Raw genomic sequence first — 27,163 nt, forward strand, 5'->3', positions numbered from 1 at the left:
GCTTGCCACATTCTCCACTGGCAAGCAGGGCTCTTAAGTGCAATAGGCTGATTTGCTGGTGTCTTTGCTTAGGAAGAGCAGCACTTCAGAAAAGAGTGATGGCGCTACTACGGCGAATTGAGCATCCCACTGCAGGAAACACTGAGGTATGTCCTTGGCAACAGAAATATCCTTTCCAGGCCCCCACCTGCAATTTTAGAAGCCTTGTGTTTTGTGCATGTGACCAGAAATAGCTTTTGAAGCAACTCTAAGATGCATGCATATTATAAATAGGATATTATAATATACACCAAGTTTGAGACCTGTCTGTTACTGATTGATTTTTAGCTCTAGGTTTAAGGTTGCTTTCAAGTGGTAATTGCTTTCATTTTAGGCTTGGGAAGATACGCATGCAAAGTGGGAACAAGCTACAAAACTAATCCTCAACTACCCAAAAGCCAAAATGGAAGATGGCCAGGTGAGTTTGTGAAGTTGATTTTGTCTATTGATTGATCTGCTAAACATATGTACTGCATACACTTTAGTAATATTTTGTGAGTGACTCTTAGTGTAATAAGTATGTAGATGTCTTAAGACTGATGGTTTAGTTGTGGTTTATCTAAACCTGCACTAAAATGGTAGCCACTAGACACTAGTCAAATTAAAATTTTACTTACAATTAAATACAGTTAAAATTCAGTTTCGCTGTTACACAGTAGCCACATGTGGAAATTGACTACTATCTTGGACAGTACAGATATTAAATGTTTCCATTGTTGCAGAAATACTGGACAGTTCTGAGCTAGAGATGATTTATGATAGACCATTCCTTTCCCCTCTTTTCTTTCTCTTTTTCCATGAGAGTATTGCACAGAATTGTCAGGAAAGGAGTGACAAAAGTAGAGAAAAAGAATTAAAATTGAAACACTAGGTCTTACTGCTTTATCAGGTATTCTAATTAAGGGTTCTGGTGCCCAGAAGATTGAGCCATAAGTTATATGAAATTTTAAAATTTGAACATTTCACTCATCAACTATTATCATCTGTTACCTTGGAAATTAACAATTGATATTTCTGTATGTTTGATTTGTAATGGTCATATTGTTCTCATTTTAGAAAAATTCATTAGTCTCCCATTGTTTTTTTCTTGTCATGCTTAATTAGAATAAGAAAAGTTACATTTTTATGAAGCAAAAATCTGCACCTAATATCATTGTTTGAAGATGGACATGTGGCTTTAAAATGAAAGCTTTCTTTTTTTGTGGCTGTTTTGTTGGGATGTAATTCACATATTGTAAAATTCACCTGTTTAAAAATTTATAATTCAGTGGATTTTAATATATTCAAAGTTGTGTAGCCCCCACCACAATTTAATAAAAACCCATGCCCTTTAGCTGTCATTCCCTAACCTCCCTCTACACTTCTGCCCCTGGCCCTCAGCAGCTATTAAGCTACTTTCTGTCTGAGTAGACTTGCCAGTTCTGGACATTGCATATAAATAGCATCATGCAATGTGTGGTCAATAGTGATTGGTTTCTTTCACTTGGCATAATGCGTACAAGGTTTATTCATGTAGATCAAAGCTTTTAAAAAGAAATTTGATATTCTGTGTTGACTATATTAGTCTATGATAAAAATATGTTGCTGCTGGTATATGACAATCTTAAGTTTGGGTTTTTTTAGTTAAACTTGCTTTGCATCTTTCACATAGTTTTTTTTAATTGTAGGATAACATAAATTTTAAAATATGTGTAAATTAAAGTGACAGTGCAAAATATTAGGAGATGAACATACTTGTGCAGTCAGCACCCACATCAAGAAAGAAGTCATTACCAGCATTCCAGAAGCTTTCATTGTGCTCCTTCTAGTCACTAACGATCAAGAGTAACTAACCATTATCCTGATTGAATACACTCATTTTCCTGTTGTTAAACGTATGTGAACGGAACAATAGAAGTATACTCTAATATCTGGCTTCTTTCACTCAACATAATGTTTGTGAGATTCAGCCACACTATTCTGTGCAATTCTAGTTCATTTTTTGTTATTGTAATATATTATTTATTCAACAGTCCTGAATTTAATTTTTTCTTTCTGTAGCTTTTTGGCATCAGACAGTTATACAAAGACTAGTTTTTTTTTTTAATTTGTTTATTTTAATCGAAGGATATTACAATATTGTTATTTTGAATCGTGCTGCTATGAACATTCTTGAATGTGCCCTTTGCTGATCTTATAGATGTATTTCTGTAAGGCACACACTTACAGTAGAATTTCTGAGTCACAGGATATGTGATGCACCTATGGGAAATATAAACGGATATAATCACATTAAAAAATTGCTTGATAGTTTTACAAAAACTTTTAGAAGACAGCTAACATTTAAAAATGAACTGCTACAACTAAAGATCGTGTTTCCCGCAACTAAAGATCCTACAGTGAAGATCAAAAATACCTCGTGCCACGACACAACTAAGACCCAGCGCAGCCAGATCAAGAAATAAAATCAACTGTCATAGTATCTATGTAAATGGTCAAATGTCACCTAACCATTAAAAGCTTTCCTCTTAAAGAATGTATAACAAATGAGGCAATGGATCCACTAACAGGGGTCTATTAATGATTTCTTATGCTTGCATGAGGGCTTCCCAGATGGCAGTGGTAAAGAATCCACCTTCCAGTGAAGGAGACATAAAAGATGCCAGTTCAATCCCTGAGTCCAGAAGATCCCCTGGAGAAGGAAATGGTAACCTGCTCCAGTATTCTTGCCTGGAAAATTCCATGGACAGAGGAGCCTGGTGGGCTACCGTCCATGGGGTCACAAAGAGTCAGACGTGACTGAGCACATACATACCTGCATGAACAAGCAGTTTTTTCATTGGAATTCTTCAAATTATAACCCTTTAAAGACCAGAAGTAGGAAATAAAATATTGTACATACTTTTTCTAATTCAATTAGTAAAAAATACTTTGAAGCATTTAAATGTTCAATAAAATTAGACATTTATATCAAGCCTGGGGAGAGCTAAGCTAAAAATATATAATATAATATGGTGTAATATATTCAGCTAATAAATGAATTCTCTGTGTCAGAGAATGGAACAACATTATCAAAGCAGTGTTAGACAAAGGAAACATGAAAATGAATCAGTGGAATGATTAAAGATCAGGAAACTTGAGCCCCAATAAGAAGTATGTAAATACACAGCAGAATTCAACCTAGAGGAAAAAAACACTAACGTAGTTCTTTATGCAGTATAAAAGTCAAGGTACAAAAGATTCCTCAGATGAAAGAACAGTACCGTTATCAAAATGTTGTATTAGCTTCATTTTAACGTCACATTAATATTTTGCTTCATATATAGTGACACAATTTAAGAACGTTTAACTGTAGTTTGAAAACAGAGTAGTCACTACTGTGTTCCTGGAGTCAAGAAGAGAATAAATATTACTGTTACTCCTTTGTTTCTGTTGGAGATGATCTAAATAAAAAAAAGTGTCAAAAAGTACTATTTAAAAACAAGACAGCGATAAAATATGAGCCCTGTAAGGGAAATCTTTAAATGTAATATGAAAATCACAATTACAATAAAATAGGTTGATAATGGCACATTAAATGCTATGAATTAACTCCTAGTTGAAAAGAGTACACAAACTGTACTTTGACTGTTGCATAAAATTTTTTTTAATTACTATTTACCTGTTATTTCCTAAATTTTTGAGCAACCTTCAGTGAATCTCATTTAGATCTATCTATTAGTAAACCAACATATCAAGGAAGTTTCTCTGCTTTATTTATTAATCCTTCAGAAGGATTTAGCTGCATCATCATCTTGGATTGTATTCCGTAACAAGATGTTTCCTTTCTTGCAGATAATATCCAAATTAACTAATAGTTAATTAAAAGAGTAACTGTTGAATTGATGTTTATGAATTATAGTTCCTTGACTAAGATGTTTATGGTAAATGGATACTACAGTGGCAAGATGTTGTTAGGGGTGAGATGTTAGCTCTGCCTATGAATTAATTTGAGCTAGCTCCTCTTCACATCCAGATTCTTCACTATCAAAATCAGCCATATTTTTTTCTGATTTTGCACTAATCTGGGATCTACCACAGCTGACATCATCTGCACTTAGCTTATCATCAGCCATGTGCCCTTTGTGGTACTGAAGCTGAATTTAGTGATGCTGGATTGCCAACAAGCAAATAATTCATTTCCAGTTGTCTCCCAAGAAAGTCCCCAGTGTGTGTAATACTACAAGATTCCTGAGATGCTTGTGCTGTTTGGGCAGCATTCATTTCCTCTGAAATATGTTCTGGATCTTCAGAGTGTGAATAGGCATGTAGCATTTGTATTTGATGATCTATTGATGACATTGACTGTTAAAAAGCAGGTCTTTTCCCGTTTCATTGCTTGCTAATAGGCCTTGGGAATTCCCTTAAGCAAAGGTCTGCTTGACTTTCTGTTTCAAAGATCTGTATCGCAACTACTTTTAAGAGGATTTTGACCATGATCTTCTTAAAGGGCTTCAGCTCTGCAGTGTCTTCTGACTGACCTCTTGGCAGAGCTGCCAGCTGACTGTCTTGAGTTACTAGAAATCACCTCATTTGGTGGATCCATTACTATGCTCACTGTTGCTTCCAGGACCACTGCTTCCATCTTCATGACTGTTGGCAGTTTTGCCAGAACTTCTTTGTTTGGATTTCGTTGTGTCTGAAAGCTGCTGTTGTATATATTTCATTCTTAGTGTAAGTTGCTTATCCATTTCAGTATCACTGCCTCCATTTTGATGAGTTTCACTGTTATTTGAAGACCAGCTGCAGGTGTACAATGTGATGGAGCTGGTCTTCTGAGCTTTTCTTCCTCTTTCTTATTTTCAGTGGGAAGATACCTATTTAATAAAGATGCAAAAGAGCTGTTTAGTTAGCTGAGCCTTAGCTGCTAATACGCTATTCCATAATGCTTTAATTAACATCAGTGCCAAGTACAGTGTCTGTTCAGTACGAACACTTGGCTGAAGACCTGAAACCAGATTAAGAAGATGTCTAAGAGGAGCTGGATCCAAATGCTTGATGAGTAAAGGAAATAAGTCATGTATATACCAACCAGAATGTTTCAGCTGTGCTGCAACCCATATGCAGTCAATATGCTAAGGATTCAGTCATCCTGCTGCTGCTAAAAAATTCAAAGTCACTTGACAGGGTTTGATAATCTCACTATGTAAATTCGGTCCATATATATGCTCTACCCTACTGTTACTTATAAGCCAGTCTGCAGGTTCTTCTTCAGTGGACTTTCTGTGTCTGATACCAATGACTCATTATTGCATATATTGTTGAAGGTGTGAAGTTGATTCATTATCTTGAGCCCAACCAACCTCTTAGTCAAATGAGATCACATAAAGTACTTAAATACAAGATCTAGGCTTACTTTATTTTATCAAAGCATAATGTTGTATCCAGTGGTTCTTTCACTGTGCTACACATTAAATCATCCATCCTGTGAACCCCACTCTCTTAATTCCTGACCAGGGAGCTTGCATAAATATCTGATAATGTAGGGCCTAAAAGGGACAATGTGCTACATGACAGCAGAGATACGTAGCCATATCCTAATAGTAGATACAACTGTAGTAAATCCATGTGCTATAAGAAATGGCAAAGTTTTAAGAGTTCCATATTCAAAGCAATCATTCATGAGAGGTCATTTTCCCCATAGAATAAACATAATGAAGTAAATACAGTGGTACTTCTACATCATTCATATCACCGATTGTCCCTAATATATTGCTTTCTTAGGTTGATATATCCCCTATAGTAAGATGACTATTACGCTTGTAGGCAGTATATAAGGGAAATTGAATTTGAAAAATTTATGCCACACACAGAGTTTTCTTTCTCATCTCCACTCCATAAACTGAAAGGATCAGAATTCCTGGAAGATTCCTCCTCTGTCAGATTACAAATTCTTAATTTTTTTTTCTATTGATTTTATCATTCTATACTCCTTCATTACATTCTTTTGTATATTCAATGGTTTTTCCACTTGGTTACTCCCATCTTGTCATGTGGGAATCTATGTTAATAGTAGTACAACGTTCACACAGCTGGATCCAGAGTTTTTGAACTTGGACAGTCACTAAGTTATTAAATGCATACCCTACTTGGTTAATGGAGAAGGAAATGGCAGCCCACTCCAGTGTTCTTGCCTGGAGAATCCCAGGGACGGGGGAGCCTGGTGGGCTGCCGTCTATGGGGTTGCACAGAGTCGGACACGACTGAAGCGACTTAGCAGCAGCAGCTACTTGGTGAAAAACCTTCAAATGCTTAGATTCCTTGAAGCAGCACAGATATTGCTTCTGTGTCCGGAAATTGATATAAGCAAATATTTTGAAAGTATGTTCCTTTCTGAACTGCAGTTTATCACCACCTTCTGTATCTGATACTGGATCCATGTGTTACCACTACCTTCAGTTCTGTAAATTAAGACTCATCTCTCCTCAAGCAGTGAGATACCTTGATGTGACTAGAAATTGCAGAGCAAAGACTTGGATTTTTTTACATGTAAAAAAAATGTTCTCTCGTCACAGAAATGTTGGATAAAAAGTAATTTGTCAAGTCTCTCAACCAATTTAGGTTGAATTCATGCTTTCCATAAAAATTTTGTGTTTAGGCTGCTGAAAGCCTTCACAAGACCATTGTTAAGAGGCGAATGTCTCATGTGAGTGGAGGAGGATCCATAGATTTATCTGACACGGACTCGCTACAAGAATGGATCAACATGACTGGCTTCCTTTGTGCCCTTGGGGGAGTGTGCCTGCAGCAGAGAAGCAATTCTGGCTTAGCAACATATAGCCCACCCATGGGCCCTGTCAGTGAACGCAAGGGTTCCATGATTTCAGTGATGTCCTCAGAGGGAAATGCAGATACACCTGTCAGCAAATTTATGGATCGGCTGCTGTCCTTAATGGTCTGTAACCATGAGAAAGTGGGACTTCAAATACGGACCAATGTTAAGGATCTGGTGGGTCTAGAATTGAGTCCTGCTCTTTATCCAATGCTTTTTAACAAACTGAAGAATACCATCAGCAAGTTTTTTGACTCCCAAGGACAGGTAAAGTGTTCTCTGTTTTATTTTTTACCCTTTCCTTTAAATAGTGACTCATTTGAAATAATGAAGCCTTTTTCTTTTAGGTTATTTAATTTTGATACTGGCATGGACTTTCACTTATAATTTAAAAAACTAGATAAAAACATTGCAAAAAGGAGAATCATCTAATTCAGAAATTAGTTCGCTTTGTAGGGACTCTGGTGCGTGGGTGTGCCTGGGGTTAACAATGTCTTGGGCATGGGTATGAGCATCTGTGTATATCTATGTGCCTGTTTGAATATGTGCCCATGGGTGTATTTCTGCATGTGTATGACATTTATCTATGGTCTGTCTGCTGTACATTGATTCCCAAATCAATCAATTCCCAATGTTTTGTTCTTTGTATAGGTTTTATTGACTGACACCAATACTCAGTTTGTGGAGCAAACCATAGCTATAATGAAGAACTTACTAGATAATCATACCGAAGGCAGTTCTGAACATCTGGGGCAAGCCAGCATTGAAACAATGATGTTAAATCTGGTCAGGTAGGCATTCTATTGAAGTGTAGCAGACACACATTTGCATTGGTAGTTAGCAATAAAATAATTTGCCTTCTTTTTCTTTTTTGCACCCAAATCAGGGTGTGATAATAAGGTAATTAGAAGTTATATATCTTCTCATATGAGCAAAATGAAAATCTTATAATTTTTATGGTTACATTTAATCATTTTACTTAGTGGTGAAAGCATTTAGAAAACCTTTTCCTTCATTTATATCTGATCACTTTTTTTTTAATGCCCCTGTATCTAAATAGATATGTTCGTGTACTTGGAAATATGGTTCATGCAATTCAAATAAAAACAAAATTGTGTCAGTTAGTCGAGGTAATGATGGCAAGGAGAGATGACCTCTCATTTTGTCAAGAGATGAAATTCAGGTGAGTTCTCAAAGAGCAAAATAAAGTCTTGTAAATTTTACTGTGTTTAGTAAAGTACAGAAAAATAGTGGCACCTGGTTATCATGGGAAGTGGGAGAGGTGGAAAAGAAGTATTTTATGTGTTTTTTTCCTTCAGATTATTTTAAATTTCCCAAAGCTTTGTGCCCATGACAGTGCTCCCTTTTTCTAAAATTATACTGCACTTGAACTAAGAATTTGATTCTGTGTCCAACTGATAGATAGCATTGTTGTTGTTCAGTCTCTTAAGTCTTGTCCGACTCTGCAACCCCATGGAGTGCAGCATGCCAGGCTCCTCTGTCCTTCACTGTCTCCTGGAGTTCGCTCACATCCTTGTCCATTGAGTCGGTGATGCTATCTAATCATCTCATCTTCTGCTGTTCCCTTCTTTTTTCAAAGTCTTTAGCTAAGGGCTAAGGTGGTAGATGAGTATACCAGTTGGTGTTTATGCCCTTCTCTGTTAGATTTGTGGTAGTAATATCTCTTTTATGAAATTGTCTTATTGCCTGAGTGACTTGGCAAATTACTTGAATTATTACACTTTTAATCATACAAGAATTTTTACGTGTGACTTTGAAAAAGTAGTTTCCTTTTTTCTTTTTCTCTCCCATTCTTTAGGAATAAGATGGTAGAATACTTGACAGATTGGGTTATGGGAACATCAAACCAAGCGGCAGATGACGATGTAAAATGTCTTACAAGGTAAAAAAAAAAAAAAGAGAGAGAGAAAAGAAAAAGACTTTTACATATTAGTAGGTTTACTCTAGGCATTATATCTACTTATTACAGTTTGTGTACATATTAATTTATATTGAAATTGTTTTGGGGGATATCAAGCTCTTGCATTTGGATTATTCAAAGATATTAATCTTTATTGTTTCTTTTTAACTAAAAAATTTTCAGTAAAAATGAGTGTTGTTTGGAAAGTTTATGTTGTATATTTAGGAAAGATAGTCTACAGTTGGAAAATAAGATATATAAGGCCTTAGATTGTTTTTATTTTTTGACTGGATAAAGATATTATTTGAAGAACTTAGTTGTTTTGCGTCTTTCTGAAATGTAATTGCTTAAGTTTGCTCTAATGATAAATACTTACTGCCATGTATCAGAAATATTTAAACATTATGAATTACATAATAGCTATTCACATATATTTCTTTGGCCAGGCTTGGTCCCACAGTACATGCTTTTAATTCAAGGTAGTCATTTAGCCAAGATTACTTTGTAGAAAGTTATTATTGCCCTTTGCCTGACTTGAAGTATGTTTGTATTCTGGGCTCTGCATATTAGCTCATCGATTATTTGGGTTTTCATGGTAATTTGTTTAGGGCTCCCCTACAGCTCAGTCAGTAAAGAATCTGCCTGCAATGCAGGAGACCTGGGTTCGATTCCTGGATCAGGAATTTCCCCTGGAGAAGGAAATGGCATCCCACTCTAATATTCTTGCCTGGAGAATCCCATGGATAGAGGAACCTGGCTGGCTATAGTCCATGGGGTCGCGAGAGTCAGACACGACTTAGTGACTAAAGAGAGAGAGAGAAATTTGTTTAATGAAATAGGTAGTTATGAAAATTCATGTCTGTTAGGAAGACATTTATTTGAGGGGAAGGTGACGTGTAAGAACTTGAGAGATTTGTGGTCTTAAAATTTTTTTTTTTCTTCAGAGATTTGGACCAGGCAAGCATGGAAGCAGTAGTTTCACTCCTGGCTGGTCTGCCGCTGCAGCCTGAGGAAGGAGATGGTGTGGAGTTGATGGAAGCCAAATCACAGTTGTTTCTTAAGTAAATTTCAGTTGCCAGAAATAAAAAGCAAAAAACAAAGGCCTACACACAACAAAACAAAGTGTAATCGAAATAGCAAATGATTATATTTAGAAAATGGACCTCATTGCCCCATTATTATGACCATCAGCTGCTGTCTCACAAAATACAGCACTTTCTTGAAGCAATAATCCCTATTTAGGGCTGGTATAGGAAAACAGCTGTGTTTTGTGGTTTTTCTAGAAAATATAATTTGATCAGTGAATTTTTATAGACAATAAAACCCAGATCACCTCATTAAGTCATTGTCTTAATTATTTGGACCACTAATTTTTATATTCTGAAAATTAAACGTGATACATTTAACCAGGAAACATTGCATCTATTTGGTACTTATGTTATGAAATATGTACTGGACTTGATCAGGATAAAATCACATTCAACACAGAATACTACCTAATGAGCCGTGCTGGCTGATTACCCCTGAGACTAGAGAGAAGCAGATGCTAGAGCCACTCGTGGTGCACGTGTGGTGGTTTCAGAATGTCTCATTAGCTTTCTAGTTGATGTGTGTGGCCTTCACGGGGTAAGGGTCAGTCTTTTTATTTCTCAGGTATTTCACATTGTTTATGAACCTTTTGAACGACTGCAGTGAAGTTGAAGATGAAAATGCACAAACAGGTGGCAGGAAGCGTGGCATGTCTCGGAGGCTGGCATCACTGAGGCACTGCACAGTCCTGGCAATGTCAAACTTACTCAACGCTAACGTGGACAGCGGCCTCATGCACTCCATAGGTGAGGTAAAATGAAAGGTTCATAGAGAAATTTAAAACCTAGAGAATCAGTATATAAGAAAAGTGAAATTACTTCAAAAAGACCATGTTAATAAATTTGCATCTGTCTGTCCACATCAGGCTTAGGTTATCACAAAGATCTCCAGACAAGAGCTACGTTTATGGAAGTTCTGACAAAAATCCTTCAACAAGGCACAGAGTTTGACACACTTGCAGAAACAGTATTGGCAGATCGTTTTGAGAGACTGGTGGAGTTGGTCACGATGATGGGTGATCAAGGAGAGCTCCCTATAGCCATGGCTCTGGCCAATGTGGTTCCCTGTTCTCAGTGGGTAAGTTCATTGAGTTAAGAGGAGAAGAACAGTGCCTGGCATAAAACAGATGCTTCAGAATTCATTCAGTGAATTATTTTTAAATTGAAGTATGTATGCTCAGTCATGTCCAAGTCCTTGTGACTGTGGACTGTAGCCTGCTAGGCTCCTCTGTCCGTGGGGTTCTCCCAGCAGGAATACTGGAGTGGGTGGCTGTGCCCTCCTGCAGAGGATCTTCCCAACCCAGGGATAAATTGAAGTATAGTTGATTTATAATGTTTTGGGTATACAGCAAAGTGATTGAGTCATATGTATATGTATGTGTGTGTGTGTATATATACATGATTCATATATCTTTTTCAGATTCCTTTCTATTATAGGTTATTACAAGATACTAGGTATAGTTCCTGGTGTTATACAGTAGGTCTTTGTTGTTTATCTATTTTATATATATTAATGTGTATCAGTGAATTGAATTAATTACTAAAACTTTTAGAGCTAGAAAAGCTTCAGATGTTATTTGAGTGATTTTCAGCTGTGGAAAGTGACTGGCTCTTCTGGCCCTCACGAGATTTCTTAACTGTGAGGATCTTAACTTCTCATGTTTAAAGTAAAACTGAAACTCCTCACCTGACCCACGGAAAAGTTCCGTCTGAACACTCGTCAAAATAAAATTAAAACCACTGATCTTGTCTGGTGTCTTCATTTGGTAAATGAGATACTTAGAATTAAATCTCATATTCAGTTGTTAGTAATGCTAGAACTAGAATTCAAGGCTTGTGTCTGCTTACTACCTCTAGTTCAGAACTCTTTCTTTTTTTTGAAGTGTTACACAATTTTTTAAAACTTCAACACTCTTATTTGCATTTGAAATTATGGCTTTGCTTGTTTTAAATACTAAAGACATAATATGGCTATTTGGCATCTCTTAATAAAAATTTTTCTAAAACCCTATCATTTTTGCTAACAGACATGCTAAACATTATTGAGTTTGGGCTTCCCTGGTGGCTCAGATAATCTGCCTGCAATGCAGGACACCCGGCTTTGATCCCTTGGATGGGAAGATCTCCTGGAGAAGGGAATGGCTACCTACTCCAGTATTGCATGGAGAATTGTGTGTACAGAGAAGCCTCGTGGGCCACAGTCCATGGGGTTGCAGAGAGTCGGACGTGAAAGTGTTGGTTTCACTTTCACTTCATGCTAAACCCTTGAGAAGGGTTGTCCCTTTCATGTTAAAAAGCTGTTTAGTTCATACTGTACCAAAAGTGATTTCAGCTTAGTGAATTATATATAATAAGGTAATCTGTTGTTACCTGTAAATATGTTTCTGCTTAAAAGCTATAGGATCTTACTCTTCATACTTAAAGGGAAACTCAGACTCTTTACCTTGATCTACAAGGCTCTATCCAGCCTGGGCCCTGCCTCTTCTCTCACATCATCTTAGGCCGTTTTCCTTCTGGCTCACCAAACTTGAACCACACTGGCCATCAAATCAGATCAGATCAGATCAGTCGCTCAGTTGTGTCTGACTCTTTGCAACCCCATGAATCGCAGCACGCCAGGCCTCCTTGTCCATCACCATCTCCCGGAGTTCACTGAGACTCACGTCCATCGAGTCAGTGATGCCATCCAGCCATCTTATCTTCTGTCATCCCCTTCTCCTCCTGCCCCCAATCCCTCCCAGCATCAGAGTCTTTTCCAATGAGTCAGCTCTTCGCATCAGGTGGTCAAAGTACTGGAGTTTCAGCTTTAGCATCGTTCCTTCCAAAGAAATCCCAGGGCTGATCTCCTTCAGAATGGACTGGTTGGATCTCCTTGCAGTCCAAGGGACTCTCAAGAGTCTTCTCCAACACCACAGTTCAAAAGCATCAATTCTTCGGTGCTCAGCCTTCTTCACAGTCCAACTCTCACATCCATACATGACCACAGGAAAAACCATAGCCTTGACTAGACGGACCTTTGTTGGCAAAGTAATGTCTCTGCCTTTGAATATGCTATCTAGGTTGGTCGTAACTTTAGCTTATTTCTGCCCTTGAGCAGCCTTGCTGCTGATGCTGCCGCCTACAGTGCTTATTCCCTGGCCTTTTGTTATTCAAGTTTCAGGTCAGATTTCCCTTTTTACTGAGGTTTTTTCTGGTCATCCATCCAAACCACACCCAGTCATTTTATTCAATTGCTTGTTATATTTCCTTTGCAGCATTTATTTACTGAGTGAAATTATCTTGTTTATTTGATTGCTTGTTCTCATTCCACCACAACATGAATGAAGTACATGAGAACCGAGCCCATGTCTGTGTTGTTTACTTCAGTAGTTCTGGGTCTTGGAGTAGAGCCTGACATATAACCATGACTTAGTAAGTGATTGTTTAATGAAGAAAGATGGACTCTTAGTTGTAGGGAGTTAGAAAAAGGAAGGTATTGAAATCCTCTTGAAGGCTAACGTTCGTTCACAAATCTCCATATATTTTGAAAATGGCTATTCTAAAACCTTTTAGCACCTACCTATAATTAGTACTAAAAATTCTTAGTAATTTTTTCAATAAAAAGAATCAAAGTCCAAGAAGCTTTAATCACTATGTTTTCTTTCAGTAAATAGTTTCTTACATGTTTTATATATGTATTTTTTAGATTCTCATTGGTTATCTATGTGTTTTATGTTAAATGGACTTTTTAAAAAAGAGGACTTTTATATTAAGTCAGATCTATTAGAGCTATATCTAAAGGAGAACAAATTAAAAGATAACTTTAAAAAATTTTAAGTCTGTTTTGTAAATTTAAATTCTGATGCTTAAAGGTTTTTAGAATTTTACGGGGGAGGGATTAGAGTGGAAAAAACATTTAGCACAGCAGTCTAAAAATAGTTCTATTTTGTAACTAAATTATCTCTGATAATTATACTTGGCTTTAAAATGGAATCTAGTCAATTATGTATTATGTAACCATGGGAAGTATAGCAGAATATTGGGTCTTATTTGGCTTCCAATTATCTGTGGTTAAGAGTGTTAAATTTTTTTCCTTTACTTAAATAACAGATGATAGTAATCCTGAGACCAGACAAGAATTAGAGGCGCTACAGGCCATGATCCTGACTTTGTTGTTAGGCCATCTTATTCTGGCTACCTCATTCTCTGTAAATCTCATGCCAACTTGTGTGGTTACACAATGATTTACAATCAATTCATTTTTCTTAAGTGTGCAAAAAATTCTTTACTGTGGGGAATTTCGAGGGTTATCATTTAGGTACTAGATGGGAATTAGTTATGCATCCCCACTTTGTATATACATCTGGCCAATCTCTTGGTTCTGAATGCACTGCTTAGGGCTTTTTCCTGTCTTGCTATAAATCCTGTAGTTTTTCCATTTTTGTTGTTTCTTTCCTAACCCATGATAAATGTTCGCTGAGTTTTCCTGGCCAAAGGAGAAAAGAGTAGAGCTCCATGGTCACCACAGTCTTATTCACTGTCATTGATTTTCTAGGAAAATGGTCTGTTCATATCAAATTCTCTGTCATCAACTTCTGTTTCTACTTTTCCTTCATTATGGCATAGAATTTGAGCTGAATCCTGGATTTTTTCTGTCTGGTGGTAAACCTTTGGCCTCTCTTACCTTCTTATCATTTAATCCTTAGAATTAATAGCTACTGTAGGTGTACAGAAGTAGTCATTTATCATAGACAAATGTACATGGATAAATCCCAGGGGAAAAGTTAATCAGTCACTGTATACTTCTGTTCAACAGGTGGTTATCAGCTTTGAATTTGCCTTTCAGTTTCCTGCTTAAGGAAAAACTGAACTGTTTACACTAACACAATCTTACTCTTGTCAGGATGAACTTGCTCGCGTTCTAGTGACTCTGTTTGACTCTCGGCATTTGCTGTACCAACTGCTCTGGAACATGTTTTCTAAGGAAGTAGAATTGGCAGACTCTATGCAGACTCTTTTCCGAGGCAACAGCTTGGCCAGTAAAATAATGACCTTCTGTTTCAAGGTTTGTATCCATTTATCTGTTTTTGGGGGCAGGGGGAATGCAGAGGTATGCCAGACAGTGATTATGTACAGAATGTACAGAGCCGAATGTCTTTTTTAATGCAAAATGTTTGGAGCAGGCATAATAAGTTCCTCCCTGTGTATTTCTTTAGGTATATGGTGCTACCTACCTACAGAAACTCCTGGATCCTTTATTACGGGTTGTGATCACCTCCTCTGATTGGCAGCACGTCAGCTTTGAAGTGGATCCCACCAGGTTTGTCATCCTCTCCTTCCTAACAGCTCTCCATTGTTTTCATTACTGCCACCTGAGGCAAAGCCCTCGTAATTTCTCCCCTTGATTCTTTAAAAGTTACACACAAATACATTTTTCTTAAAGAAAAGCACTAATAACATTTAAGGTATCTTTGACTATCACCTCTAGAGACAGCACTGTTACTAGTTAGGCTGTTCTGTCCTTTTTATAGTGTGTTTGCATGTATGCATCACTAGTTGTAGAAACTGTATTATAATGTAAGCACTTAATATAAATGTAACATTATATATATGGTTTGCAACTTTTTTTTTAACATAACCTTGTGTCTTATTAACATCATTGTCAGTGTAGAAAGATTATGAATCTTATTCTTTTTAACTGCTGTGTGATATTTTGCTTGGTTGGGCAATATCATAATTTATTTACCAATATCATATTAATTCCCTTGACTTTTGTAGTAACTTTCTAATTATTGTCCTAGCGTTGTTTTTTTGTTTGTTTTTTGTTTTTGTTTTTGGCAGGTCATTTGCTATAGGAACTATTCTGAAACCTAAATTTTTTTGGTCACTTTTTTCTCAGAAACCATCAGTTGTTCCCAACTGACTGCAAGAAAAAATACAGTCATCTGACTATAATCTATATCACTGCTTGTCATTCTTTCATGTCATCTCTGTTCTTTAACTCCATTGAAATATGCACATTACACATTTTTAAAGTGACTTGACACGTGGGGCTCACTGGGATTAGAGTTGCCTAATAAGTAATATTCCCTTTTCTCCACCTGAGTTCAAAACCAGAAGGGCAGAGGGAGAGAAAATGTGGGAGGGAAGCACCCAGCAATCAACTCTTTCCTTTATTTCTGATAAAAATGATTAAAAAGTGGGGCTTTAGATCTTGTATGCACAAGATACATATAGGCTTGCTAATACTTCACCTTGAATTAGAATCTTCTTCCCCATCTCTTGCACAGCTGGGTAACTACAGGCATGCATCACAGAGGCTGGCAAGCTTTTGTTCGTAAGTGGAGAAAAGACCAGAACATATCTTTTCTGTAAGCAGACAAAATTAGAATGGAGTGGATAGCACTGAACTGAGCATACTTGACTCTTTTTTTTAATCCATCTCACCATTCCTCCTGTAATGAGGAGTGACTTGGGAGAAGGGAAAGAGGCCAAGGGGTAATGCAAGGTGCATTTTAAAAACCACCATCTCTGTGAAGCTTTCTATCTGTCCCCAAGTGCCACCCATACACACAGACTACACGTGAACAAAGAAACAGAATCTCTTTCATGTTGTGCACCATCATTGTAACATTGAGTTGTGATGATGTGTTTTATGAATTTATCTTCCCCTGGACTGTTGGCTCTTTTACATTTCATACGTCTTTATGTCTTCCTATGAGTATTTAACGTATCTGGCTTATAGTTGACATTTCATAAATATTTGTTGAATGAAATTTTAGACTGTTATGTTATGCTTGCTTTTTCTAAGCCACATCGCTTGTCTTTCAGTTAGGACCCTAAAAATTGTTTTATTTTTTATTTTCAGGTTCAGAGCTTCTTGATGGTTTCTCTTCCTCAATAGTTTTATTTGGCAACTTTGTATCAGTTGGTGTTTTGGGCTTTGCCTCTACTAAAGTGTCAGCTATAGTAACTAATCAGCTCTGGCACCTAAATTAACCAATTATTGTTGAAATATTTCAGTAGTTGTAGTTTAAAACTTCAAAGCAATGTTCTTTTAATGTCATCTTGTATTTTGTTACCTTTAAGCAATTTTACTTTCTAAAGGGTAAAAATTACTTAGAAACATGTGTAATACCATGTATGAAAAAAATAAATAAATAAAAGTTATTGAAGAGGAAAAAAAAAAAAAATTACTTAGAGAGTGAACTAACTGCCTGAAAGAAATCTCCTGTACTAGGTAAATGCTTCAGTACAGAGAAGAGAACTAGATTACAAGCTTCCTATAATTCAGATTACTTAAAACTCAAACTGATGTTTTTCTGACATGTGGAGAGCTTAGAAGTTGACACTCCTCTGTTCACAACAAGAAAAAGTTGAAAACAGAAAATCAGCAAGTCATCTTAGATTCATCAGAGCATTGAAGGGCAGGCAGTAAAGGGAAAACACTAGAGTGACAGCCAAATTCAGAGAATCCCATTTTACAGGGGGAAACTACTGCTGGGGTCAGTAACTGGTAGGAATGCTTAGACTGTAATTGACCAATTGCTTGAGGTTGACTGTGGGTTAGTTTAAGAACGAAAACTCGAGGGCGCCCTCTGTCTGAGGCACTCACACTTTGTGAGTTTGGTCTCTAGAAACTCTTCCAGATTCTCATGCTGAAGATTGGAGAAAAGTCCCTTTGTGCTCTGGGCAGGGAAGGGGGAAAAGTAACCATTTTGGAATATGCCCATAGTGTTCTGTTCTCTCCTACAAAGGCCTGCCTTCGAGGGAAACTACCAGAGCCTAATCCAACCTATAGGATGGGCAGCTACCCAACTCCAGCTTCCTCTAACCTTCTTGAGTCACTTAAGAGGAGAAAAATAGCTAAGAAATTCTTCTGAAGGTCACAGCCCAGTGACTCTGGCCCAAGAAAATAATGGAGATATAAGCATAAGATTGTAGACTGCTTCCCCTCCCCAGGACCTCACTACTACATCAGTAGGACTCCAAAGTGTTAATAGTGGGTTACAATAGAGAGCTGCAAAACAGACACTCTAAGAAGAAATTCCTATGGAAACCCAGACAATTAGGTTGATAAAAATAAGGACACTGGAAGAAATCAACACCTACAGCAAACATGAAACATAAAGCACAAGCCAAGTCCTAGCCAGATTAACACAGAATCTTCCACTGAAGACCTCTTTATCTCTGTTCCTGCTACCCATTATGTCTTGGATCTTTTAACAAAAAATTACAAAGCATACTAAAAGGCAATAAAAATCATAGTCTGGAGAGACAAACCAAGCATAAGAACTTGATGTAGATGTAACAGATTTTGGAATTACCAGATTAGGAATTTATAATAACTATGATTAATATATTAAGGGCTCTAACAGAAAAAAGTGGACAACATGCAGGAACAGGGAGGTGATTTAAATAGAGAGATGGAAACTCTAAGAAAGAGTCAAAAGGAAATGCTGGAAATCAAGAACATTATAATAGAAAGGAAAAATGCCTTCAGATGGGCTTTATCAGTAGATTGAACACAACTGAGAAAAGAATTCAGTTCAGTTCAGTCACTCAGTCATGTCCAACTCTTTGATACCCCATGAACTGCAGCACACCAGGCCTCCCTGTCCATCATCAACTCCCAGAGTTCACCCAAACCCATGTCCATTGAGTCGGTGATGCCATCCAAACATCTCATCCTCTGTCGTCCCCTTCTCCTCCTGCCCTCAACCTTTCCCAGCATGAGGGTCTTTTCCAATGAGTCAGTTCTTTGAATCAGGTGGCCAAAGTATTGGAGTTTCAGCTTCAGCATCAGTCCTGCCAATGAACACCCAGGACTGATCTCCTTTAGGATGAACTGGTTGGATCTCCTTGGAGTCCAAGGGACTCTCAAGAGTCTTCTCAAACACCACAGTTCAAAAGCATCAATTCTTTGGCACTCACTCAGCTTTCTTCACAGTCCAACTCTCACATCCATACATGACCACTGGGAAAACCATAGCCTTGACTAGACAGACCTTTGTTGGCAAAGTCATGTCTCTGCTTTTTAATATGCTGTCTAGGTTGGTCATAACTTTCCTTCCAAGGAGTGTCTTAATTTCATGGCTACAATCACCATCTGCAGTGATTTTGGAGCCCCCCAAAATAAAGGTAGCCACTGTTTCCACTGTTTCCCCATCTATTTGCCATGAAGTGATGGGACCGGATGCCATGATCTTAGTTTTCTGAATGTTGAGCTTTAAGCCAACTTTTTCACTCTCTCTTTCACTTTCATCAAGAGGCTTTTTAGTTCCTCGTCACTTTCTGCTATAAGGGTGGTGTCATCTGCATATCCGAGGTTATTGATATTTCTCCCGGCAATCTTGATTCCAGCTTGTGCTTCCTCCAGCCCAGTGTTTCTCTTGATGTACTCCCCATATAAGTTAAATAAGCAGAGTGACAATATACAGCCTTGACGTACTTGTTTTCCTATTTGGAACCAGTCTGTTGTTCCATGTCCAGTTCTAACTGTTGCTTCCTGACCTGCATACAGGTTTCTCAAGAGGCAGGTCAGGTGGTCTGGTATTCCCATCTCTTTCAGAATTTTCCACAGTTTATTGTGATCCACACAGTCAAAGGCTTTGGCATAGTCAAGAAAGCAGAAATAGATGTTTTTCTGGAACTCTCTTGCTTTTTTCCATGATCCAGCGGATGTTGGCAATTTGATCTCTGGTTCCTCTGCCTTTTCTAAAACCAGCTTGAACATCTGGAGGTTCACGGTTCACATATTGCTGAAGCCTGGCTTGGAGAATTTTGAGCATTACTTTACTAGCGTGTGAGATGAGTGCAATTGTGTGGTAGTTTGAGCATTCTTTGGGATTGGGATGAAAACTGACCTTTTCCAGTCCTGTAGCCTCTGCTGAGTTTTCCAAATTTGCTGGCATATTGAGTGCAGCACTTTCACAGAGTCATCTTTCAGGATTTGAAATAGCTTAATTGGTATTCCATCACCTCCACTAGCTTTGTTCGTAATGATTCTTCTGAAGGCCCACTTGACTTCACATTCCAGGATGTCTGGCTCTAGGTGAGTGATCACACCATCTTGATTATCTGGGTCGTGAAAATCTTTTTTGTACAGTTCTTCTGTGTATTCTTGCCACCTCGTCTTAATATCTTCTGCTTCTGTTAAGTCTATACCATTTCTGTCCTTTATTGTGCCCATCTTTGCATGAAATGTTCCCTTGGGAGATCTAATTTTCTTGAAGAGATCTTTAGTCTTTCCCATACTGTTGTTTTCCTCTATTTCTTTGCATTGATTGCTGAGGAAGGCTTTCTTATCTCTCCTTGCTATTCTTTGGAATTCTGCATTCAGATGCTTATATCTTTCCTTTTCTCCTTTGCTTTTTGCTTCTCTTATTTTCACAGCTATTTGTCAGGCCTTCTTAGACAGCCATTTTGCTTTTTTGCATTTCTTTTTCTTGGGGATGGTCTTGATTCCTGTCGCCTGTACAAAATTAGTGAACTTAAAGATATGTCAATAGAAATTTTGAAAACTGAAATGCAAAGAAAAAGAAAAACTTAAAGTACATCTTATTAGAATGTGTAGAAGATAGTGAAATGTAATATTTAGAGCATCAAATGCATATATTAGAAAAGGAGGATCTAAAATGAATGGCCTAAACTTTCACCTTAAAAAACCAGAGAAAGTTCAATATAAACCTAAAGCAAGCAGAAGGAAAGAAATAAAAATTAGGTTAGAAATCAATGAAATTAAAAACAGGAAACCAATAGGATAAAAAAAAGCTGATTGAAAATCAGAGGGAAAATTTTTTATACACACAAACACTTAAATAATTGAATACAAAGCTTCATTATAGATCAGAATTAATGCAATAGCCAATGAGTTATCATTGGCATGTGAGAATCTTTTAGAGGGACATTTGAAAGAGTCTGAAGCATACCTGCTGCTGGTATCCTTTTTTTTTTTTTTTTTTTTTTTTCATAAAGAAAAAGTTCCCACAAAGACTAGACAAGAATGTCAAGGTTTCCAAGAATCTCTTCTGGCCCTGTTAATAAATTGTGAGTTTTTTCTTTCATACTACAAAGCTCCTGTGCCCTCCATATTTCAGATTCGACTTATTGTTGTAGCTTCTTAAGTGATCTCCCTGCATAAAAGTCCCCATATCTCTTTTTAGTTCTCATGTATCCCAAATTCATTTTCTGCCTCTGGCTTCCTGGCAACCTTTGCCATGTGAATTAATCATGTCTCTCTCTGGTTTGCTATTTTTGTCTTTTATATCATCAAATAATTGTACTTGTTACTTGGTGTGTACTTGTCTTTCCCCTCTTTGAGAAACTCAAAGGCCAATTACTGTTGAATCCTCAGCATGTGGCCTTAAGATGGCAAATAGTAGTTGCGTGGTAAATGTTTATTGGATTGAATTGAGTGCTTGCCCTACCTTCCACTTTCTGAACTGCCCTTACTTCTTTTTGCCTGTGCAAATTCACTCCCTCCTTTAGAACTCACCTAGTCCATGAAATCTATCCTGCCCATAGTCTACATTCATTTCTAAACTCTTACTGTATCCATATGCTGCATTATGTGGTGAGCTGCAGGGAATCTGGAGTGGTGATTTCAGTCTCCCAAACTTTTATGTAATAGTATAGAAATAGGACATTACTAGTTAAGAGATTGACAACAAATATTTACTCAATGATTGTTTTGGTTAGGTACCTTGCTAGTTTTTAAGAGGACAAAGATGAATACATCCTTCAAGGAGCTTACAGTTTTGTAGGGGAGATAAGGCATATAACAAGTAGTTAAGTACTGACTTTCATAGGGATTGTGTTTTGAAGAGTTCAGATTATACCAGTTGGGCAGCTCTAGTAAAGGTTTGTGGATTTGACAGCCACGGGGTAAAATTTGCTCTTTTGTGGTGCTGTGCTTAGTTGCTCAGTCGTGTCCGGCTCTGCGACCCCACAGACCGTAGCCCACCAGGCTCTTCTGTTCATGGGGATTCTCCAGGCAAGAATACTGGAGTAGGTTTCCATGCCCTCCTTCAGGGCAAGTGAAAGTCGCTCAGTTGTGTCTGACTGCGACCCCATGGACTATAGAGTCTGTGGAATTCTCCAGGCCAGAATACTGGGGTGGGTAACGTTTGCCTTCTCCAGGAGATCTTCCAAACCCAGGGATGGAACCCAGATTTCTTGCATCGCAGGTGGATTCTTTACCAGCTGAGTCACCAAGGAAGCCCAAGAATACTGGAGTGGGTAGCCTATCCCTTCTCCAATGGATCTTCCCAACCCAGGAATCTAACTGGGGTCTCCTGCATTGCAGGTGGTTTCTTTACCAACTGAGCTATCATGAATCTTCCCAATTTAAACCTCATGAAATAGGCATTATAATTATTCCTGTCTAATTGATGAAAAAAATTGAGCCTCAGATTAAGTACCTTGATCAAGGTCAGTAAGTGGTAGAGCTGAAATTTAAACCTAGTAAGTCTGCCTTCTGAACATCTGCCTTTAATCACAGCACCAAGACTTTAGAATCATACAGAAGAGGGCCTTCCCTGGCAGTGCACTGGTTACTCCATGCTTCCACTGCAGGGAGCATGAGTTTGGGGTGAGGGAACTAAGATCTCGCATGCTGCATAGGACGGCCAAAGAAATAAATTGAGTCACTCAGTTGTGTCCAACTCTTTGCGACCCCATGGATGGCAGCACGCCAGGCCTCACTGTCCATCACCAACTCCCAGAGTTTACTCACCCATGTCCATTGAGTTGGTGATACCATCCAACCATCTCATCCTCTGTTGTCCCCTTCTCCTCCTGCCTTCAATCTTTCCCATCATCAGGGTCTTTTCAAATGAGTCAGTTCTTCGCACCAGGTGGCCAAAGTATTGGAGTTTTAGCTTCAGCATCAGTCCTTCCAATGACTGTTCAGGACTGATTTCCTTTAGGATGGACTGGTTTGATCTCCTTGCAGTCCAAGGGACTCTCAAGAGTCTTCTCCAATAGCACAGTTCAAAATTATCAATTCTTCAGCGCTCAGCTTTCTTTACAGTCCAACTCTTCACATACATACGGTTACTACTGGAAAAACCATAGCTTTGACTAGACGGACCTTTGTCAGCAAAGTAAAGTCTCTGTTTTTTAATACGCTGTCTAGGTTGGTCATAACTTTCCTTCCAAGGAGTAAGTGTCTTAATTTCATGGCTGCAGTCACCATCTGCAGTGATTTTGGAGCCCAAAAAGCTAAAGTCTGTCACTGTTTCCACTGTTTCCCCATCTATTTGCCATGAAGTGATGGGACTGGATTCCATGATCTTAGTTTTCTGAATGTTGAGTTTTAAGCCAACTTTTTCACTCTCCTCTTTCACTTTCATCAAGAGGCTCTTTAGTTCTTCTTCACTTCCTGCCATAAGGGTGGTATCATCTGCATATCTGAGGTTATTGATATTTCTCCTGGCAATCTTGATTCCAGCTTGTGCTTCTTCCAGCCCAGCATTTCTCATGATGTACTCTGCACATAAATTAAATAAGCAGGGTGACAATATACAGCCTTCACGTACTCCTTTCCCTATTTGGAACCAGTCTTTTGTTCCATGTCCAGTTCTAACTGTTGCTTCCTGACTTCCAGAGTTCTCAAGAGGCAGATCAAGTGGTTTGGTATTCCCATTTCTTTAGGAATTTTCCAGAGTTTGTTGTTGTCCACACAGTCAAAGGCTTTGGCTTAGTTAATAAAGCAGAAGTAGATGTTTTTCTGGAACTCTCTTGCTTTTTCAAGGATCCAGCAGATATTGGCAATTTGATCTCTGGTTCCTCTGCCTTTTCTAAATAAATTACATTAAATAAATAATAATAAATAAATAAATTACCTAAAAAAAAAGTCTTACAGAAGAATTAGCAACACTAATCGGATGTGGGGAGTAATGGACTACTGCAGACAATAACGACATCAGCAGTTCCTGAATGATGTGGTTGAAGCAATAATGGTACCATTGACAACATGGGGAACACAGAATAAGACATTTAAGTATAAGGAAAAAATCAGCTAATTATGAACAAACTAAGTTTTAGGTACAGACAAGAGAAATACCTAGAAGTTAGAGATATCAGGCTTGATAGGAAAGGAGGTTCAAAATATGGCCTGAATGGTCCCAAAATATTGAAAGCATGTCAACTTTACTGAAGTCATGGGAAATAAAAGTTTAAAATGTGAGATGCCCTCTCCTACTAGATGGACAAAAAAATTTTTTTAATTAAAAATCCTGTATTAAATTTGTGAAATCTAGGAGGATAATTGGACTTCCCAGGTGACACAGTGGTAAAGAATCCACGCCAGTACAGCAGATGCAAGAGACATGGGTTTGATCCCTTGGTGGGGAAGATCTCCTGAAAGAGGAAATGGCAATCCAGTCTGGTATTCTTGTTGAAAAATCTCTTGGACAGAGGAGCCTGGCAGGCTACAGTCCATGGAGTTGCAAAGATTAGGGCATAACTTAGTGGCTAAACAACAACAAGAGTTTTTATACACAGTTCTCAAAATTGCCTTTTTTTTTTTTTTTTTTTTAATAATTGGTTTGTTGAAATCAGGATTCCAGAAAAGTCTCAATGTTGCATTTAGCTGAATATCTATCTCTTTAAGGAGTCTCTTTTAAAGAATATGTCTGTTAATTTGTTTGCTTTTAACTGCTTTTGCTTTTTTTTTTTCCTCTTGGTAGGTTAGAACAGTCAGAGAGCCTTGAGGAAAACCAACGAAACCTCCTTCAAATGACTGAAAAGTTCTTCCATGCCATCATCAGTTCGTCCTCCGAATTTCCCCCTCAACTACGAAGTGTGTGCCACTGTTTGTACCAGGTATGCTGAAGGTTAGAGATTACCATTATTAATCCACAGCTACATTTAAAAGAATGCTTTACCAAAAAGGGGTTTAGCTGCTAAACTAGCTGCTGATAGTGGGTGATTGATAATACTGAATCAGTTTGGATGAATAATGCATTAAGAATTGTTTAAATTGGCTTTAAAAATACAAAGTAGTTTAATGGGGCACTTTAAAAATAATACATTTTCCTTGCATTGAGAACAAGTTTAAAATGCACCAATCTACTGGGTATAGTAGATGTGATTGAAGTTAAATATGTTACACAGTTTTTATTGCTGATTTTATCTTTTACCTGAATTACTCATAGGGTCTTTCACATATGAGGTCAGTCTCTTTCTTGCTTTTTGTTTTGTGAAATGCTTAATCTCTGATTTTGATTTCTTCTCTTAAATTAATTTCTTTAATTAATTTCTTCTCTTAAACTCTATTGGATTTGTGTCAGGCTTCCCCAGGACAGGCTGATGTTTATTTTATATAGAATGCTACTTATATTGCATCATCATTCACATCCAGTTGTTAGACTTTCAACACTAGAACTGCAAGTAATGCTTCTGAGTTCAGATGTTCACAGTCATCCCCTATTTGCTGAGGAAATTACACCTGTGTTCTCTTATGGCTTCCACCATGTTTTTGATTGGCATATGCAGCTTCAGAAATGGGTTAATCACTCCAAGGGAGATTAGTGCCAATCCACATTAGCCTGTTAAAACTGATTCTGGAAGAAACATTAGTGGATCTGGAGTTTGGGACAAGGTCAGGTGTAGGATAAAGAATTTTTGCATTTACCAAAACCCATACCTTTTGTGTCTTTTTCTTTGCAGAGTTATCCACAGCCATTTGTTTTTAGCACAGGGCTTCACTTGCTTGGAGACATTAGCAAGATCAGTGAAATCATCATTTTAAAAAGCTGTTTCAGGCTGCTCTGTGTGAATTTTTCCCCCATTGCTATTTATAAAGATGTATCTGCTGTATCTATAAAAAAATGTTTCATCATATTCATAGATGATGAAAAGCATACTTAGCATTAAAACTCTCTTAATTCATCATGACTTTTCCTGCCTTTTTCAAAATAGCTTGAGGAAGCTTAGGAGAGCCCCATATCAGTTTTGCAGGTAGTTAAATCTGAGACCAGAGGGTAGTTTATAGTATAAAATCTAATTCAATAAATAACATCTTAAGTTTGGGCATTATTCAGGTTTCTCTTTAAGTCCAGTTCAGTCCTTCTTCTGTTCATAAAACTAGGTAGACTAGAAATGGTAAACACATGTTAAAAATAGTCTGGACCAACTTCTTGGTTGGCCTAATAATAACTTTTCAGAAAGCAAATGAATTTCTAAAGTGGCAGGGGCTTTGACTTTGGTTGGTTAAAAGTGGTTGAGTATTGACTACCTGGTTATATATATGGTCTAGTAGATTTTAGTAGAAATTCTTCATGTAGTTGTCTCCCTAAGAAAAAAAGTTTTGTATCATTAGCAACCTTGGAAAAGGAAAAAAGAACTAAGTGCTTGGCACTTAGTAAGTACTTAGGAAATATTTAATGAAGGAATAAATTACCCAATTCCTCCCACCCAAGTAAACAAGATTCTTGCCAACTTTCATAGTTAGGAAGGGAAGGAGGTAGTAAAAATAATGCAGAAAATAAAGCCAGGTGATAATTGGTGGCTTATTAACCACTATGTGTTGTGCTTTTTAAAACATTCCATAATACCGTATCCCATATTACAGCAGACCCAAATCATTATATTAAAATTTCACATACAGTTATTCTTCTTAAGAATATTCTTTAAATGTTAGTGCAGTTTTTGGAACTGTTGGATAAACTTATTATTGGAATGTACAGTACTATAGAGGATAGATGTGCTATGTTATTTATAAATAAGGGTTTGTTTTTTAATAAGTGACTGATAATGGGAAATTTTACATTTGCTAATTAAAAAAGAAAAATAAACTTAGATCTCAAGATATTCTTCCATTGAGTCTCCTTGCAAATGTAGTTTTTCTCTTAGTTTGCTCTTTTATTTTTATTCACCTTCCATCTTCTGGCTTTTCTTTGCCCTTTAGACTTTGGCAGTAACATAATGGTACCTTTGTATTTTTATGTTCTGTTGGGAGGGATAGTAGTCCATTGTTTTTTTTTCCCTCTAGTAAATATGTCTCCTGCTTTGGGACCTGCTAGGGAAAATTTGAAAGCTGTGTGAGTACATTGCTAGCTAATAAATTTCTCTGAGCTTTAGATCTTTTTACTGGAGTTAGTATTTTTGACTGTTAAACCTTTTTAAAATCATGCTTTTACCTAGCTCTTTCATTTTATAAGCCTCCTTACTTAGCAGTCTGGGTTAAGATTATATCGGAATGGCCATGTGTTAGATTTATAACTGAGACATTTTTTCATGTGTTTATTTCTACTTTCATCCTGATAGTTTTGGAATAATGAGAAAGTATTCCCAGAGTGGATATTCTCCTAAATTGTAGTGAGAGAATTCTGAGAAAGA

The 27,163-nt window shown here is 37.4% G+C and overlaps 1 protein-coding gene across 5 annotated transcripts in view; it reads left to right on the forward strand.

Annotated features, from left to right (window-relative positions):
- NF1 (neurofibromin 1) overlaps window positions 1-27,163 on the forward strand; it is a 262,407-nt gene that overhangs the window by 115,707 nt on the left and 119,537 nt on the right. For all 5 annotated transcript variants that reach the window (XM_055577184.1, XM_055577188.1, XM_055577185.1 and 2 more), the window contains 12 exons: window positions 73-146; window positions 374-457; window positions 6,656-7,096; window positions 7,481-7,620; window positions 7,890-8,012; window positions 8,649-8,732; window positions 9,695-9,811; window positions 10,404-10,585; window positions 10,705-10,916; window positions 14,721-14,882; window positions 15,034-15,137; window positions 24,511-24,646. In XM_055577184.1, coding sequence (XP_055433159.1) covers window positions 73-146; window positions 374-457; window positions 6,656-7,096; window positions 7,481-7,620; window positions 7,890-8,012; window positions 8,649-8,732; window positions 9,695-9,811; window positions 10,404-10,585; window positions 10,705-10,916; window positions 14,721-14,882; window positions 15,034-15,137; window positions 24,511-24,646 — 1,859 coding nt within the window. The remainder of the gene's footprint in view (window positions 1-72; window positions 147-373; window positions 458-6,655; window positions 7,097-7,480; window positions 7,621-7,889; window positions 8,013-8,648; window positions 8,733-9,694; window positions 9,812-10,403; window positions 10,586-10,704; window positions 10,917-14,720; window positions 14,883-15,033; window positions 15,138-24,510; window positions 24,647-27,163) is intronic.

This window comes from Bubalus kerabau, chromosome 4 (genome assembly GCF_029407905.1).
Source record: "Bubalus kerabau isolate K-KA32 ecotype Philippines breed swamp buffalo chromosome 4, PCC_UOA_SB_1v2, whole genome shotgun sequence".
NCBI classification, from domain to species: domain Eukaryota; kingdom Metazoa; phylum Chordata; class Mammalia; order Artiodactyla; family Bovidae; genus Bubalus; species Bubalus kerabau.